At 36.6% G+C, this 19,043-nt stretch overlaps 3 protein-coding genes across 5 annotated transcripts; 2 read left to right on the top strand and 1 right to left on the bottom strand.

The window, feature by feature from the left end:
- Positions 1 to 1,408: 1,408 nt before the first annotated feature.
- On the bottom strand, positions 1,409 to 8,705 carry LOC145903650 (type-1 angiotensin II receptor-like). Of its 3 annotated transcripts, none has more exons than XM_082991758.1 (11): positions 8,507 to 8,705; positions 8,146 to 8,274; positions 7,452 to 7,541; positions 5,889 to 6,019; positions 5,551 to 5,744; positions 4,758 to 4,831; positions 3,938 to 4,057; positions 3,435 to 3,571; positions 3,029 to 3,184; positions 2,355 to 2,503; positions 1,409 to 2,278 (listed from the first exon to the last, which is right to left on the bottom strand). In XM_082991758.1, exons 1-11 carry the CDS (start codon positions 8,621 to 8,623, stop codon positions 1,941 to 1,943), a joined length of 1,635 nt encoding a protein of 544 aa, XP_082847884.1. In that variant the 5' UTR covers positions 8,624 to 8,705; the 3' UTR covers positions 1,409 to 1,940. The 3 variants fall into 3 exon arrangements, with proteins under 3 accessions (XP_082847884.1, XP_082847885.1, XP_082847886.1); XM_082991759.1 differs by having other exon boundaries at positions 2,355 to 2,437; XM_082991760.1 differs by having other exon boundaries at positions 2,355 to 2,434.
- Positions 8,706 to 12,981: 4,276 nt separating this feature from the next.
- LOC145903663 (protein yippee-like 5) lies at positions 12,982 to 14,973 on the top strand. Its single transcript, XM_082991774.1, has 2 exons — positions 12,982 to 13,129; positions 14,402 to 14,973. Exons 1-2 carry the CDS (start codon positions 12,989 to 12,991, stop codon positions 14,663 to 14,665), a joined length of 405 nt encoding a protein of 134 aa, XP_082847900.1. The 5' UTR covers positions 12,982 to 12,988; the 3' UTR covers positions 14,666 to 14,973.
- Positions 14,974 to 16,022: 1,049 nt separating this feature from the next.
- LOC145903660 (sperm axonemal maintenance protein CFAP97D1-like) lies at positions 16,023 to 18,982 on the top strand. The gene is made up of 4 exons (XM_082991770.1): positions 16,023 to 16,170; positions 17,426 to 17,625; positions 18,085 to 18,277; positions 18,605 to 18,982. The coding sequence occupies exons 1-4, from the start codon at positions 16,078 to 16,080 to the stop codon at positions 18,746 to 18,748; spliced, it is 630 nt and encodes a 209-aa protein (XP_082847896.1). The 5' UTR covers positions 16,023 to 16,077; the 3' UTR covers positions 18,749 to 18,982.
- The last annotated feature ends 61 nt before the right edge of the window (positions 18,983 to 19,043 follow it).

Below are 19,043 nucleotides of genomic sequence, written 5' to 3'. Positions count from 1 at the left end.
ATTGAAATTCACAGTCTTCAAGCAAATCTCACAAAAACAATATGCTCTTAGCACATAACAACGTTTTTGCTAAAATAAAAAAGTTACAGTAATGCCTGCATGGTGTAGAATTCAAGCCCTTTCTTGATTCCACCTTGCAGTTCTCTAACTGGTGGTATAAGGTCGGCCAAGTTTTAATATGCATATTTATTTCAGCAGTTTTGAAATCATTTCTTAAGTCGTGATCTTAAAAAATTTCTTTTATTCAAAAAGAATTTTAAAGACACATACAGGTTCATTACACCACGGCTGCAGCCTCAACATTTCACCAGCCTCAAAATTACACCGGCCAAAACGTGGGGATCGTATGATTGTTCGTGCTTATTGCGTCACAAGGCGTCGACAACAACTAAGTGGCGGGAAAATTATTTGTACTGGGGAGCTTATTGTCCGTAACACTTGGTCTTCGTGAAAACGCAAGCTAAAGTAGCTACGCATGAAACGGGGAATTCCCTATCGCCCGTCCGTGAAGTGGTTGGACGAGTATCTACCTAAAAACTGGGGGCGGTTACGATACGATTCCAAAACTCAATGTTGCGCTTTGAGTTGACAGACACTCTTTATTACGCAAACTACTACACCCCCACTAAACTTCAACAACATCAAACGTTTGTCGCACTTGTCTTGTAAAAAATGGTGGCTACTGTATAGAATGGAAAATGCTATTACACCGGGATACAACCAGGTTGCAAAAACTAATCCACATATCAATGTAACATGGAAATTCATTACCTGTAACTTATAACTAACTATTGTATTTTAATTTTAATCTACAAGCAAAAATAACAGGGGGTTGCTTTGTTTGATTTTATGAAAGATCCATCTCATATCTACAAATTCTGATCAAAATTAGTCTCCGAAAAAATGGTTTAGCCACCCCCCTAGGGCCATTTGCCCACCTGGTTACTCAGTATTTTGGTAAAAAGAGCAACAAAAAATGGAACTGGATTTTGCAGAAAAATGAATCGTTCAACTACCCACTCATTTGCATTTTTTGTAAGTTCCAACCCTTCTCTATGCAATGGCATCAAATTTAGTTGCTGAAAAAGTGCCAAAGCCCTACCCCCCAGGGCTGTTTATACCCCCCTTGTTGGTCATATGATCTTCCAGGAGGCCCAACAAGTCCTTGCTCTGTGCAGTCTCATCCAGGAGCAAATTTTTTTTTTAACTTTGAAGAATTTTAGGTCCCTATGTAAGTCACAAGACCTATCAACGGTCATTGGGAAACAAGCGGAACAGTCAGCCAGGTCTATTTACATGTTGTGTGGTTTAGGTATTTTACCATGTATCCAATGACACTAAACGTTGCATAAATCACGTATAATTACGACAATACAAGTATAACAGCGTAAAAGAACAGCTTTGACCATCATTTGTCGCACGAATCAACGATAGGGAGACACAAGTGCTGTGTGGGGGAAACACCAATATTGGACATTGGTTGGTAGGCAGACAAAACACCTGATTGCAATCAAAAACTGTTGTGCGGCATCTATACAGATAAGAGGAAAAACGACAGCTATTCTGTACAAATATAAACACCTGGCGTCATTGATAATCGAAAAAAGGTACAATTGTCGGGTTGCCGTGATATGTCCATGCTCCAGTTCGAATTAAACTTCACCACAAAGACAAAAATAAGAAAATTCCCTGATACGTTTATGTGTTATACCCACATAGTGTCATTACAAACCCTCCACTTGAAATAAATAACTGCTACATATATTTGGGAGAAAACCAACTGGCACAACACCATCGATTTATACGATTTTTAAGTGAACTTTTAATACACCAACCATCATCATACAAGAAAAAAGTTACCTTTTCCAAATGTTTTTTGTTCAATAAATTTGACCTTCCCAAATTACTAATGTACAAACACAATGCAAACTAAAATTTTGTCACACCAGATCTCCGTTCGGTATGTTGGAAACGACTTCCTGTATTGCTTCTTCTTTATCGCTTTCCACATCCGCTTCAATATTTACTTCACCCGAGTCACATTTATTTGGCATTAACCGTTGGTCCTCGTCATCAGTTTCCATGTCAACCGCCACACCCGTGATACCTTGTCCTTGCCCCTGCAAATCACCCACACATCTTTGACCTTTAATATTCTGCATGTGGTTATTCCTGTTCATGCGCCTGGTAACTGGGGCACCACTATTTCGTGGTCTCAACTGATCAAGACGCTCTTCAACATGGTCAGGGAACAGGCATTCCTGCTCATGCGCTGCACCTGTTATAATTAATTCCACTGCATTATGCAAGCTTGGCTGTTACGTTTAACCGCCTGGCACAGCAACAAAAATTACCTTGGTCAACATTCAGACACCCTCCTGATATTTTGACCACGGGTTCACCAGCTGGTTGATTTTGGAATCGAGCTGATTTCCTGCTGAAGATAACAGTGCTGAATCGTGTTCTTGTTGTAGCAAGACGGGTCGAGGTCCAGAAGCTCGCTCTAAAATAACATCCTCATCTATCCCTCGTTGTTAGTGGGTGAAATGACAGTTTTGTTACAAATCAGGCAGTTATAAGAACCAGGTGATGGCTAGATTAACTAGAAATTGAAAGCGTTTTTTTGTGGAAAGATAGTTACTTTTTTTTTACACCATACGGCACAAAATTGCAGAAACGTTAAGATTTAAAACAGGCAGCATTTCTGGACCACATGCACATGCATTGGGTTTCTTGAGGAATATGAGGTTAGTTAATTATTATTCTTAGGTTCCAGGGAGACGTTACAAGAAGTTGTGGCACCAATTGAGGCAAACCCAACCTAAGACAATCTCATGTTCTTTAACACGAAGTGATTTGAACCCAAATTTAAACAAAAAATTATAATTTTTTCATATTTTTTTATCACATTTTATTAAAAGAGGTCGCCAGCGAAAAAGTTTGGGAAGCCCTGACTTACATCACAACAAAATTAACAACAGGCTTTACATATGTCCGACATTTAAATTGGGCTCATCAGCCAGCTCACCTGTGTCGCACATGCATCGATCCTTTCGGTGCACACGTAAGCAACTGACACATCTTCTTGCGAAAAACTGCCCCCATGAAGGAGTAGACGATTGGGTTCATCATGGAATTTGAAAACCCAAGGCAGGCGGAAATCAAATGGGCGTAAAACACAGACCTGTTAAAAAGAAATTAATTCCAAAAAGTTGGTTCTGTGTTTAATTAAACTTGCTTCTCTCTTCCGGTTTTGAATAAATCAGCGAGCTCGGAAATTTGTTGTAATGCGTTAAAAAGTGGAAATTTGTCTAGCAATTAACGCATGATACTTTGAATAACGTTTACTTAACACAACAGGAAAAACGAAATGTGTTGATCAATTTTTCGCTCCATATCTGTCTTGGGTCTAACTGAGACTTTGTTAACTTTACCAATAATTCGTTGCACACGAAACGACTTTTTCTCTGGCTGATGTCACCTCGCTGAGAACAGGGGAGCTGATGGAAGAATTAGAAAAGAGCAAGTCAGCCGTCTGCCAGCCAATACCGGTTACGTTCACAACAGTTAACTGCAATTAGGAAATAAAGAGTTGTATACAAACATGGTTAATGTGCATATGTCAGTCAGTCACCCAAACATAAAATTTTTTTGACACCCAAAAATTTTATTATAGAAAAAGAGGCAAATTTAAAACTCCTGAACATTTAGGCATTTTTAACATTTTTTTCCTGACGCACAATAGTGCATGTCAAGAAAAACCCTGAGGTATATAGTTTATGGTCGTATATCGTTGATTGTGTCTTTCAAGTGTCATTGAAACACAAAAATACTTGAATTAAATGCGCATCAATTACCTTATTTGAATAATTAAAAGTTTTATTTTACGTTCGAAAGTTTCTCACATTCAAAGAATGAAACTTATACATTAACTTACTTGTTCCGTGACATTATAATTACTTTCGGGAGAGTAGGACGGAGTTGAAAATCTGACGGTGTTGCTACATCCGTAGTTAATAAAACCGGTTAGTTTCAGCAAGTGAATGAAGTTTGTTATCTAAAATAAAACAAAGTTTTAAAAGACTTCCTCAAATGTTAAGAACATTCGACCTTTTGCTCTATTTAATGTGATTTCGCTTTTTAAATCGATTTAACTAATGTGTATTGATTAAACTGATAAAGCTCCGTGAGAAACGAATATAACAAGAAAATCTTTGAGAAATTTAGGTAACAAATTGTATGGTTCAAATGGACTTCCGGGATAATTTTTAAGCAACAACAGGATTATAAAGTGATACAATGATGTCGTATACGACATTTTTCAAATCAACCATTTTTTTCAAATTTTGGGGAGATATGTCTTTTGGAAATATTCAGTAAACACAAGGCAGATTATAACAAAAACATGTATTTTTGTTAGTTGAAATATCAAAATGTTAACATAACATTGTGCGCTAGCAAATCCATTTAAACCAATGCGTGCAAATTAGCGACATACGTGTTTTGACTTGCTTGGACTTAACGTCCATTAGCCACGGTGTTTGTCTAAGAAAGGCAAAATGGAGAAGCTTTTAGAAATCCAAAATCCCAAAAGGCCGCATGCTTCAAAGGAGTCAATTAAAACTAATCAATTGCATTACTAAGCTCAGCGGAAAAAGACATTATTGACATTAGGAATCCAATTAGAAGAAGTTGTGTTTAAGTGCACTACTGTAGGAAAACGCATCAATTCCAAACAAGTACAATATTATCAAAACCTGATTTGGAAGCCATGAAATTACGAAGCACGAGATGACAACCAGAACCATCTTCGTTACTTTGTCTTTTCTATCTAAAAACATTTTTTCTGTCAAGGTCGTTTGTTAGATATGTTATCGTACTACAACATTGTACTGCATGTTAACTGGTGTGCTTATATAGAATAAGGAATGGTGTTGCATCTGGTCTGCAGGATGAATAATACTCAGGTTTGTTCGCAAATTAATTAACTGGCTGTGCAGGCGTAAGTTTCTGCCGAAACGAGTATTAACGATATGTGTGTTATCCATAACATGAACATTAACTATGATTTCAAAGGTCTATTTGATCCATTTCTGTTTACCAAACAAAAAATAAAATATAAAATGGAGAAGTCCAAAACAAGCAAAAACGAACGAAAAACCTTATAAATTTTAACCTATGATTAGTAAAGATTGATTTCATGAATTAAACATTAATCACTGGTAACCTTTCTTCGTGATCAGACACGCGGGTAGAGTGATTATTGATCCATGCCTTTTATCGCAAAAAACGTTAGTATCACCTGTCACTGCAGAAGTGTTAAAACAGTATTTTAAGTCCAAAATCAATGTCAGTGACAGCGGGCATTTTAGGTTTTTGTCGTTGTTTCTCTTAACAAGCTCTTTTGGGCGAATTAAAAACACCTATTGATTAGCTGTCGCATATTCTTCAAATGCCGTTCTAATTGCTGCGTGCATTTGAACTATGACCGATAAATTTGTCTTATCTGCAAGATTCCCGTCAAAAGAGTAAATAGTTTTTAAAACTTACTTTGTTGACTTTTGGCGACTGACGTTTTTCGTCTCTTAGTAACACTGCGTTTTTGAAGAAAGCGAATAAGGTCGAAATAGCAAAATACGATTATTACAAGAGGCAAGAGGAAGCCAAGAAATGTTCGCAGGACGTTGTATAAAACGTTGAGACTGTAGGTTGACTCCGCTGGAAACCGCCAAATACATTTTCTACTGCAATATAGTAAATTGGCAATAATAATTGGGAAATTTGTTGTGTGTTAAGGGTTGTTTTTCATCAAATATTTTTATCATATTCTTATGGCTTAAATGGGTTTAAAAAGACACATATTCAATTAGATTGCAAAATTCACTCACATTCCACGACCGCTTGGTTCAGATGTTCGGTAAAGCGCCGGCAAAATAACGAAAAGCAAACCAACACACCAAATTGAAATGCATGTAATCCAAGCATTCCGAACGGTTCGCAGCGAGCGGCACTTAACCGCCTGAAACATAAGATTAAAAATCGGCCATAAAACCATTAAATTGCCACAACTAATAACAAATTCATATTCACACGTTACTAAAAGGAAGAGCACTTCCAACGGTTTGCTACAAATAATGTCGTGTTTGTTTTTTATGTATCTTAGTCCTCATGGACGTAAAGAACATTGTGTTTTATGTCGGGTTAAATAAATACACTTTCTGTTTCTTTCGACCTGGTGATTAAATTAAATATCCCGACAAAAGACTGAACCAATTGTGCCGTTCTACACTTTTGGTATGTTTACTGCGCACTAATTTTTTTAAACACGGGACATTGTCCAGCCCGCCAATCTGCATATTTATTGTCATTTTATGCCTACCTTGTTACATGTGAATATAAAAAGGAAAGAAGTTTTCATAACTAATTGTTATCTTTCCATCGAAACAATCTACTATTAAACCAACATGCACAAAATATTTTGAGCGTTAGGTTGTTTATTATTTTTTTTTTGCAGAAAATGTAGTTTGGCAGTCCTCAAAAGGACTAAATTTTATTTTGCTGTTAGACTTTAACTATGTACGTCGACGACTGTGTTTTTGTTTGATTCCATAACGGTCCGATTGTTGCGTGTGTTTGTTGTAAGGTATTGATCTTTTCGAAGAATATTTGAAACAATATTATATCACGTTTAAACATCAGATGTCGCTTCTTCATCTCCTTTCATCTCGTCGATATGAATTGAAACAAATTATCGATCATGCGTTTGCTTGAAAACGTATTATCCATAATTACGAGATAGCGAAGAAAATGCGCTTTATATATTGACTTGCTAACCTTTACAGTTTTATCGGTGTCCATCAGTTAATTTCTTGTGTTTATTGTTATATCGCGTAGTATTTTCTTCGCATAATACAAATGATTTGATTTAGTTTGTGTTATCCAACCATACATCTTGTTGTGCTTATACGCAACTTCATGTGTCACCATGTGCTTTTTCGAAGAAATTCCTCGAGGTCTGTTTGCGCTATGGCACCATCACCTCATCAACCAATTAAACTTCTGCCAGGGGCACTTGCATACATGCCTTCACTACCTTCACAACGATTGAGTTATAAAAGTTACGTTGTGTTTTCATGTTTCTCTTGTGTGTGTGTGTTGCTCTTTATATGTGAATACCTCATTTTTCATTTTTTTATTTTATTTTATTGTACTTCTTTACAGTGGAATTATGCTTGCCGTTACGACGGAAAAAATAAAATTATGATTCATGAATTCATGTGTCACCCAGATGTAATCCACATACTTTGTTGAAATGTAAAGTTTAACTGTGTATAAGCTGCAGACAGATGGCCACTGTTTTCGATATAAGTCTGCAGCTTATACACAATTCATATTATTGGCTCCACATTGCTTATCGTAAAGTTTAACATTTGATTGTAACGGTATCTTACCTTGACAATTGCCAACCATCTGTCGAGACTCATAGCAGTGAGGAAGAAGATGGAAGCATACATATTCATATACGTCATACAGCTGATGACCTACACAGATTAACATTTACATAACTAACGATGTAACGACACGTGCTCCCGCTCCTGCTCCTTTTATAATTTTTCTCGTTAGCTGAGCGGGTAAGGGCATAGGTTTTGCTACTTTCAAATGATTCGGATTTGTAAATACTCTGTGTATTTGTTGAATGTCAGTCGTGTTTCGCAAAAAGTTTTATTAACAAAGCTTAATAAAGTGAACGCATAGGTAAGATTTTATTAAACAAGAGAAAAAGGGGCTACTGGATAGAAACTTCCCGGTTTTACTGTAACTTTGTATTCAGATGCCAAGAAAGCGAAGTAATAGTGTTATTTGTACCGATAACTAATCGTTATTCGTTCAACGTAAATCCGTGCTACAAAGCCCCCATGTGAAGACAGGTCTAATTTAGATCTTCTGGTTAATTGGCAAATCGATCAAAAAGTATCTAAATTTCCTCAGAGACAATAAACGTAAAATCGATCCAAAGCATCTGCATGCTGGTTCCGCATGTGGGACAAACATAATACCTTTCCACATTACATTCACAGTGACTATTAAAATTTTATGCATGAACGGCATTATCATCACCGTTGTTTTCTCCACAAACACACATACCTTGCACATGCCTTGCCCAAATACCCATTCACCCATGATAAGATCAGCGGCCCAGAAAGGCAATGTTGTTAACAACAACATGTCGGCAATCGCCAAGTTGGTGACATAAACATCGGTCACTGATTTTGACTGAAATTGAACGAGAACTATAACTTCAAGCTTTAATAATTTTATACACAGTAACTTTGGTTCACAAACATGTTTATTTTTCAATACCAGTAACTTTCTAAAATGAACGAACGTGCTTGTCGTTTTACAAGTTTTACTTGACGTTTTACTACTGAGCTAAAAGCTTCAGTGCATAAATTAAATTAATGGTATTAATTCTTAATGCCTGTAAAGTCATAAAAAGCAGACTCACTTTAACGAGCATCCACATAATGCAAAGTACAATTCCATTCCCAAACAATCCCACTGCAGAAATGGTGCAATACAGCACCGGTACAACCACCTGGACGATGACATTCACAGACGACATTTCTGTGGAGTTTTGGTTTGTTGTTTAGGTAAAACCCTATCCATCAAGTGGAATCGTTTCGTTTGATTTCTTATTTTTCCCCCAACGCTGTAAATATATTACATTACCAGTTGCTTTTGGAATTTGCCATGGCAGTAAACGAAAGTTATTTATTTCGATAAAACTGTTGAACTTCTTGTCGGCTGGTGAATACCAAAATACAACATGGCATTCATTTTGTGCTTTGTTGATAACAAAACTCGTATGATAAACTAATACGAAATTTACCAACTGTAGAGTACGTATACCAAATATCAAAGACTTTTGTGAAAATGAGCAAACAAATTTCATTGTCCGAATGTAAAGTGTATTTTGTTTGTACAACCGAAGAACCGTTTGTCCGAAATACTTTTAAAGTTACGAATTTATTCGCATTGTTTATGCAATTTATCCCAGTCACAGGAATAATTGCTACAACTTCGGACATTATAACAACTACAACTGTTATTACAATGAAGCAGACTATTTCTGTAAGAGACCAAACTATTCTCACACATATATCCTATTGAGGTATTATACGGTATTGATACTATAAGTGCGATAAAATAGATTGCTGTTTCTTATAAATTTTGTGACTATAGGGAAAGAAATAATTAAATATTGATTAAAATTTCGCATTAAGGAAACAAGCATTGATTTTCGATGGACATACACGCGACATTAGGATCTACCCCTGCCACTCCAGACGTTTAAACTGTAATCTCGAAAAAGGGAAAATGTTTCGCAAAGCCGGAATATCAGTCTAATTCCTAAGGTGTTTGTTTAAGAGGCCGCGCGAGTTAGTGGCGTTATCGTGTGGTTATGAATAATGCATCAACCGCATTAATATTAAAAACATTTCAGGGCCCAATGCTCGCCACTCAATATCCCCAAACGATAATGACCAGCAAACGATTGCCAAGCATGTTGTACAAACTACCACTTAGCGGACATGATTCAAATATAAGGCACCCTTTCCGAAAATTTACTTGTCGGCTTAATTTTAATATTTTATTGTTGTGATTGCGCAACTACAACTTCTGACGCGTCAATTTCTGCAATCATTCTATCGTAGTTTAATCGACTTGTTTTCGTGCTGATACGCCTACGATGGAAAAAATGCGAAAACAATAAATTTTACATGTTACTGCATAACAAACACTCATGTCATCGCCTTTTCAAGTACAACATAGGCCTTTTGCAGTAAAAAGCAAATAATACACCTAACTTTGTTAATGATACTAATAGTCTGGGCCCATTCAAGTCTAAACACCTCGGCGACGACACTATAAAGACTTGTTGTTGCTGTGTTTAAAACGCGCCTCTGAATTCAGTTGCGAAAAAAAACAAATTACCACTTAAGATCCCCTGGGACTACTTCGTTTTTGTTTTTTGTTTGTCTGTCCGCGGGTACCTTCTTCCCATCAGGCACGCCAAAGTTCATTACATCACTGGCAGAAGCTAAAGCGCTGACAGTCGCTTGTAGGTCGATATTTTGTCACTACTTTATCCCAGGTGCACAACAGGCCCGGACTAAACTCACCCCATTTACCATTTGCAACAGACTAGAACGCAAACAGCATTTCCCTGCGTATGGTTGCACCCAAGGCATTTCCTGCGTACGGTTGCACGCAAGGTTTCTTCGCGAAAGGTTGATGTTGTGATATTAGCTTTGCGATCGATTGGTCATTTGTCAACAACCGTGCGCACACGAGTGATAAAACAACTGCTCCCATTCAGTGCTTGCGGAAAGCTTTTTTAAACAAGACATAAATTTTGTGGTAATATTTTACAATTTTAGTGCATCTTTTTGTTAAAACAATGTTCTAGCTATAACACTACTACATTTAATTTCGACCACAGACAAAATGCAATGCTATGCATAATTGTCATGTTTTGAACGCAAACAACCTTCAGACAACAATGTCCTGTATGTATCTAACAAGAAAATTTCCTTTTAAACCAAAGTCACAACAAAATATTATGTTACAAAGCTCTCCAAGTATTTTTATCGTTTACGCCAAGCAGTTGAACAATTCGCTCATTCCAAACTCGATAACTACAATGTGCACTTATGTCATGACGTCATAATGCTAACATTTTCTTTGAGAAGAAGTATTGGAATTGGAAAATTTAATGTGAAATAAGTGCAAAAAGGTTGCGTGGCACTGGCAGCGTTAAGAGATCGAGTATCTGTGAGTTCTACCTGTATGAGTAGATATTGTGAATTCTGACTGCGAAGGGATATACAAACGGAACATCTATCAGGAAGCAGCAAATACGTACGTGACCAACTACAGTTGATCAGTATATTTTCTCGAATAAAAAATGCTGTTGTTATGATTCCTGTTAAGACAACACAATTTCAGACGCAATCGACAGGTTGAGACTGCTCGCATCACACCTGCTATATCGCATCTAAATTACAACCAGCTGTAAGTTTTTCGGTGTAACTCGCTGTCTCATGGGCCCTACGGTTCTCAAACTTGTTGGGCCACAACACACTTCACCGAATTTTTAGTTCAGTATTAAATCAAGTTAACGTTGGATAGAATAGCCCATCAAGTTTAATGCAGGATACGCAACAGCATTTAATGGAAAGTATTCGCAATTTTACCGTAACAACACAAAATAACTATAAGACGCTGTAAAACTTTATTCATACAAAGAAAATAGATTTTCCGAATTTGGAATTTGAATAATTTGTGATGGTCTAATTTCAGCCATTTGGAACGATATCTAAGAAAGCAATCGTACCTCGGCGAAATACCTTTACGTTTTTCAACACTACAGAGAAACGGTTTATCAACGTTTTCACATCTCAGAACATCCTGTTTTTCTCAGAACATGATCCAGGCTCAATCGTTTATCATTTCTTCTACACAACAACAGAAGCGGAATTGCATCACCGCAATCGTTTTGAGCTATAACGAGAGATGGTGTTTACATTTTGACTCCATACATACCCGGAGGGAAGATCGATCGTGCTATGGTCCAGTAGCTAGGTCGCTTCCGCGGCATGCAGGCCGATCCCATCTAGTGTTTTCAAAACTTTTTCTAATTTACAGCGTATATTTTTTGGTGTCTGTAAAGTTTCTGGTAACTGCGTACCAAACTATGCCAAATCAAAACACAGCTGTTTTTGTGAAGACAATAAACAAGGGAGTCGAACTGGAACTGAGGCCGAACGCCTAAACCTGTTTGAGGAGTTTATTTTTGAGAACCGGAGTTGAACCGGAACCATAATGTGTAATCTGAAAAACCCGAACCAGAACTGAACCGAATAATTTAAATCGAAACTAAACCTCTTTCGAACTGAAACATTTCGCGTGAACAGTTAAAAAATCATTTGTGACATAACACATATGACAGACTTATTAATCATGAAGGTCTTGTCTTGTGGTTTTATAAATACGTTTTAAGTTCAAATGATAACAGTAGCTTATTAAGTGGCACTAAATCTAAACCTGAATCGGAGCTAAACCGGATAATAACAAATTTAGAATCCGTATGACAAACGGATCGACTATCTGGTATAAACTGGAGGCAGTGCGATGTCAAAGAAGCTTAACTTAACTTTACAACTGAATATTTGTATTGTTTAATGCAGTTAATGTACGAATATAGTGTATGGCAGTTAAACAAAAATGTTTTTTATCTCCGTAGTTTTTCGTCAGTGGAATCCTTTTTTGTTTATCTGTCAGTTGCGTTTTCTTGATCCGACGACGGACAGAAACCTTTTCTTGCGAATATTCTGCCCAGATTCAACAAATGCCACGTTATCTACTTGAAATTATTTGCGTAAATCGATCCGTGAAATGTAAGTGGAACGTGATGAATTGCGCCTTGCCTTGCGATAGTCTGGATAGGACGTTGATAAGCATTGCGTTCAGGGATAGATAGCAACGTATTTGCGTAAAATAATCTTGCTACCTTGTAAAACAGCTACGTAATTTACAGGAAACTTAACAGGTGGAGTTAAGTTGACTGCATAAATATTAAAAAGGAATCAGCCTATGGTGACCAGATTTGTTAATCAAAATATAAAATATCGTCCGAGTATTCTCAGGTTTACCAAAGGTATCTTTATCTACAAATTTATTAACCGCGTTTAATGTCTGACATGAACAGAGAGAGTGATCACGTGATGTAGTTCGTAGGCTGAACTTTCAAAGAATGTAAAAATGTAGAAAAATCAATATTAATATTCGAATATGATGTATATATTCTATCTCATAACTCTAAGCAATGACAAATATAATTCAAAACTTTTTTACCGTAAAATTTTGTTGCTTTACTATTTGAACTAGTGAACTCATTTTTGTTTTCATTCTGTATTGAAAGGACATGGGTAGAATATTTTTGGAACATAGTGGTGGAACAAGACTATTTTCATGTGCAACATGTGACACTTCCCTTACCAATCGCTCAGAGCTGATTTCAACCCGATTTACAGGTGCAACAGGACGTGCTTTTTTGTTTAATAAGGTAATAACATCAGACCTATGGTCATTCCATATCAAATCAACTAATTCATGGTTCTGACTTTGCATGTCAGAATGTTGCTAGTAAAAATTGGCTAAAAATGCATTAGTTTAGATAGCAGTTATTCAACAAAACATGTCTTGCGCAGCGGCATATCCATGTTTTTTGTTAGTGCATACAGCTAAGTTAAGAACATTTTGTAAATATTATATATTTTTTTTGTAAACTGACCTAGAAAATTAGGAAAACACATATTATTTGATTTAGAGTCTTTTGTTTTATGTGCTGTAATTTTCCCTACTAACAAGGCAGTTAAAGCACACACAAAAGCCATGTATAAGATACCAGACACACTAGTTGTACTGTTAATTTCAACTGTTTTCTTTGCCAAACTCTAATGTTTCATTTTTGGTGCTTGGTACTTATTACTTGACAATTTCTGCTTTCCCTAAAAAAAAAAATTACTGCTAGGCTGCACACATTGTGTTAAAACACTCCTATCTTAGCAAAAGCATTTTTAGCAAATTTTTACCTGCAGCATTCTGATGTCAGACCCATCATTGAATTCAAGTCGGATACCACCAATAGCCCAAAACCTTAATTTTTTGGTGGTGTAGCTCTCATATCTCTGGCCTGATTTGCAAAAAATTTGCATCTTTGAAAAATCAATTACCAGATATATGTCAAGTTTATGGGAATTAATAACATAACTAAGTGTTTATAACATGTGTAATTTTGGGTGATTTGACATGACCCTATATATGTAATTAGTGATGTAATATCTAAACTTGGGAGACATAAATCAATAAAACATGGGCAACTTGCAGGTAATGATCTTGCATGTGTACACGGTTTACGTTTCATTGGTATTTTGGCCTTCAAAATAAATTTGTCATTTAAACTCTCTGCAACAGAAAATTTCCTAGATTGTACAATACCATATTTATTTGATTGTTAGCTGCTGCCTATAAAGTTTTTTTTTTATGTTTGTACGGCTTATAGTCATGCTGGGTTATGTTTAGTAATTTTGTCTGTCCCTCTGTTTTACTGACTTTTGTCTTCATGTCACCTGCACTCACTTTAATGTTTATGTACAGCTTACATTCAAAAGAGTGGCTTTTATTAATTTAGTAACATCTCCACATTTGACTTTTCAGTCAAAAGTTGCCTATAATTAAGTGAGTACAGATTATGTATTCTGTTGCAAGTTGGTTAAATTGTTTGATTTTTTGAGTCAAAACGTGGTACCTATATCACCTTTTCATTCTTTTGAAGGTAGTCAACCTTGTGTACAGTGACGTCCAGGATCGAGTGATGCTTACAGGGAGACACATGGTGCGTGATGTGGCATGCAAAAACTGCAACACAAAACTAGGCTGGATGTATGAATATGCCACAGAAGAAACACAAAGATACAAAGAAGGACGTGTAATATTGGAAAGAGCCCTTGTATTAGAAAGTGATGGTTTTGACGAGACCACCATAACCCCTGTGACTGCAAGTCAAAGAAGGAATCGGGATTCATCACCTGCTGATTAAAACACTTCTATTTTGTTTTTCTTTTTCTCTTTTTTCTATCTTTTTGATGCAATGAAGAACAAGTACAATAACAACCACATCGCACATGCAACAAACATAATTTAAATACTATAGCAAATGTAGCCATTTTCGCAAACTTACTTGATCAGTAGTATTTCTTGATATTATGAAAATTTGTTGTGTCAGAAACGTCTGTACTAACAAACAATGTAATACCAAAAGTCATATTATTGGAGTAATTTTATTTCAAATTTCGATGTTATTCACTATTTTTAATTTGTAAACATGATGCTGTGCTGGACAATGTATTTTTTTTATTTGTTGCATGAAAATAGCTTAAACTCAGTTTTTTAAATATTTTACAACATGTTAAATGCTAGTTAGCAACTTACACTTTCAAGCTAATGAAGTTTTGTAAACAGTTGGAATTACACTGTTTACATAAAAATTCACTCAGTTCAATCGCGCAGATAGTGATGAGTTGTAACGGTGATGTCATGACGTACGTTGTATTAACTGATTACAGGATTCACCTGAATTTTTAAAATTTCCCCGTGCTCGAAAACAAAAGCAAGTACCCCACGTAATTCATTTGCCAAGATGGACCAAACGTTCTAGATTTAAAAATGTAGTGATCTTCTGGCATAAACGTACTGTATTCTTACGACGTTTCGTCTGCCATGCGGCGAGACTTCATCAGGTTCAAGATTTAGCCAAAAAGCGGTATGAAAGCAAAGTTCTAGAGCATTAGCGTTCGGATGGGGGCATTTCGACATTGCTGTCGACTGCTCCTCGGAGCATCTAGCTGAGAACTGAGGGCCCTGTATTGGAATAGGTTTGTGTTTTATCGTTGTACGTGTGGCATCGTTTATCTTGAGTTTTAATCCGTCACTTTATATGGTGCGTTATCACTACATCACAAAATACCTGCATACCAAGCATGATCCCCCTTTGCGATATTTGCACCAAACCGCCAAGACTCTAGAATTCATACAATAGCTTTATTTCAGCCACAAAAATTATTTATATTTCATCGAAACCACAGAACATGATTTTATATCGTTTTTGTAACATCGAGATATGCGGGACTGAAATATTATCGGCCCCCTGCTGAGAAGTTTTGGGGCGGTAAAAAGGACGACGCGAAGTGCCTACAAGAGAAACTCAATAGCTGTTGACATAGCGACCCGATTGTTTGGCTTCTCGCTTGAGAGCGCACGCTTCCAAGCCTGGTTGTTGAGTTGTCGACCGAGCGTGTAGCTTCACTACAGTAGGTCATTGTTACATTGTTTTTTGGGTCGCGAACAGACATTGTGTATTCTATCAGGTGTCTAATCAACTCTTTGTTTCAATCAGATTGGTTGTCGAGGTAGGAACTTTAAGTATATTAGGATTTCCTGGCAGCAAAAACTATGCACAGGGCTTACGAACCGATATTGCCAACCCACAACAAATTGTTGCAGCAAAAATGGGATTCTACGTACTACAACGAGCACAGAAGGAAGGTTGGTAAAAATAATTGTAATTATACGTTTGATAGTGTGCGTAGAAAACACTCAGGTAGGTCTTACGTGCACCCAACAAACGTGAAGCAGTTGATGAATGCAAGTTCATAATTGGCAACACTTCACCACCTTATTTGTGCATTAAAAGTGGCGTCTACGAAAAGTTTTGACTGTCCGTGTAATTGGTTAAAACTAAGGAAGATTTTAATACAACAGTTTATTCAGTGCAAATGTGACAGCGGTTTTGTTCTCAACGCCTAACACAGTAGGTGTAAGCAAACATCACTCATCTCAAGTACCATACGTGTCAGCATTCCCATACAGCTATGCTAACAAAAGTTGGTAGAAGTACCACTCGTATATTGTGCTCATAAAGCCCTGGCATTGTTGCAATAATGAAAATGATTCTGGATTTGCCCAATCTTTACCCATATAGGTAAACTCAAAGTATGGTGGTGCCATGACGTACATATATGAGCTATTTTGTATATTCGGCCAGATTATAGTGTTAATTCGTCAGACTAACCTCATTTGACTCTCGTTAGCTTAATTACCAACGTTATCTTGCAAATAAGGGTCAAAATTCGCATATTGCTGATTTAGGGATTTTTAAACCTATTAAACCAACATATTCCATAAATAAGCATCATGTTAAAAAAGAGGTTTCTGAAAGGTGACCGTGGTCGGTAAAAAGGGTGTAATAAAACAAAATGTTGATTAAATGTGCAACCTGTTGATTCAGAAGAATTACGTCCCTTAATATTTTTACTTTTTCTTCACGCTTATAGTTGTCCGTGTGTAAAAGTCTTTCAATTTTTGCGCAAGTTTCAATAGCGTCTTTTTGCATAACTTTGTACCTATAAAATGGAACCTATATACGAGAAAACGCGCACTACAATTCGCGTAATTCAACGATTTAAGATTCACTAGTCAAAAGGAACGCACTAAAATTTTTGTACAATAATATGATACATAGGTGCAAAAAAAAATTATAATATTGAAGAGCTGCAGACAGGGTGTGTACACGCACTGTTTCGACCTGTAAGATCTCATCAGTGCAGCTGTTGATAGTGGCACTGTGCTAGCTTTAACACTAGCGGGCACACTAATTTCCGCTTTGTGGTACCTTTCGGTGAACGTCGATCCGTTGGGTACCCTATACTGAGTACCAAACAACAGAAACAAACCACATAATAAGTTAGATTTCGCAAAAACTGATACCATTTTCAAAACTAACCACAAAACAAATTTGCAGGTTCGATCGGCCAAGTCGATGGTGGACACAAAACCGCCCCAAACCTACGTTCACATGCATCTGAAGCTTAAAAAGCTGCAATTGGAAGAGGAAAAAATGAGCACAATCGAAAGAGACAACCGAATATTGCTGGAGAAAATGAGTTTGGTGATGCGAACGCGCGGAAGGGTAGATAACCGCAACGATTACACATACAGGAGGTAAATATATCAAACAGCAAAACGGCATGACCTTACTTTAGTTTAAATGTGGGACATCTGACAAAAAGAAAACATTTTTTGCGTAAGTCAAATATGCACAGATACCACCAGCTGGTTTGTGCAGTAAGGTGGTTTGCTTATCATTAATACCTTGGCTTATATTTCTCAGAGCAATTAAACGGTATGATTAGCCCTATCAGTTTGACTGCATATGAATTAATAGAAGAAATATCATGAACAAGCACCAAATAAAATCAGGTTGAAGCAGTTTTTTTGAGCATTTTCCACAGCGGAAGGAACCACAGCGGAAGGAGAAGATTTTTAGAAAAGTTTTTGTGTCACAAACGTTTAGAGCTGAGACACGAAATTCGAACTAACACTTATCAACTTATTTCAAAATAGATTTAGTGTTCCTGGCTTATAAGGCTATTCTCAATTGTTCACTTTCGTTCAATTCAGTTTGAACCGAGAAAAAAGACAGCGAGAACTTCTTCGTGTGACGCGCGAAAATCAACAAATATTGAACCGGATTACGATGAGGGAGCCTGAATACAGTCATGAGAAGTGGGAACAAGATTGGTTGAGTGCCGAAAAATTAATGGACAACATTGGACGCTATCCTAAAAACTGGTGGAAAGTAGTTGAAAAACAAGTAAGCCTAACTATAGGATAAGGTTTTATAACTTCAATGAAATACATGCATTTTTGCAAAAGTACAGTAAGTATGTGTGTTTTTGTGTGCTTCAAACCCGTATAATCTAATGTTCACATTTAATGTAGCCTTATAAGACATATGTGCAACCGTATAAAAATTCTATTGGTGTTATTATGCCTATTATAGTTCGGTTTTTATTACTCCTCACTAAACTTTGAAAATAACAATTGTGGTTTAACTTCTTCTATTTGAGCCATTGTGCTTTCACTTGTGGAAAAGTTTAAACAGCTTAAATTCGCTAAGCATCCTTTCAAAAAATAACAGAGAAAGAAGAAAAATCGAGGCAGCGCAAAGAGCGAGCCGACGCTGAAAACAAGCTCAGACCAGGAGGAAAGCGAACAAGTAGCGAAAGCGGATGCGGCCAAACCAGAAACAACAGAAGAGACCACGACAGAACCTTCATCGTAGCTTTATTTGCCATTGAGTTGCAATTTTTTCATTTATTCTCATGGTTTTGTATTCACAAGCTGTTTTGTTTTAAGCTTTTAGTTTTAATTTCTATTCGATGTAAAATATGCCTAATTAGTGCTTTTTCCCCTTCGACTAATGCATGTAGAAATAATTTAATATTAGTTCATGAGCTACCTTACTGTAGAAAAAGAAAGGTTTAGTCATATCGCGTAATATATTCTTTTATTTGCAACTGTATGGCATTTTTGAGCACATAATAAACAAATTTATTGAAACAAATTTTGCTGTACGG

The sequence above is a fragment of the Ascidia mentula genome, chromosome 5 (genome assembly GCF_947561715.1).
Source record: "Ascidia mentula chromosome 5, kaAscMent1.1, whole genome shotgun sequence".
NCBI lineage: Eukaryota > Metazoa > Chordata > Ascidiacea > Phlebobranchia > Ascidiidae > Ascidia > Ascidia mentula.
The sequence above is the reverse complement of the archived record's forward strand: the minus strand, read 5'-3'. Positions and strand labels throughout refer to the sequence as shown.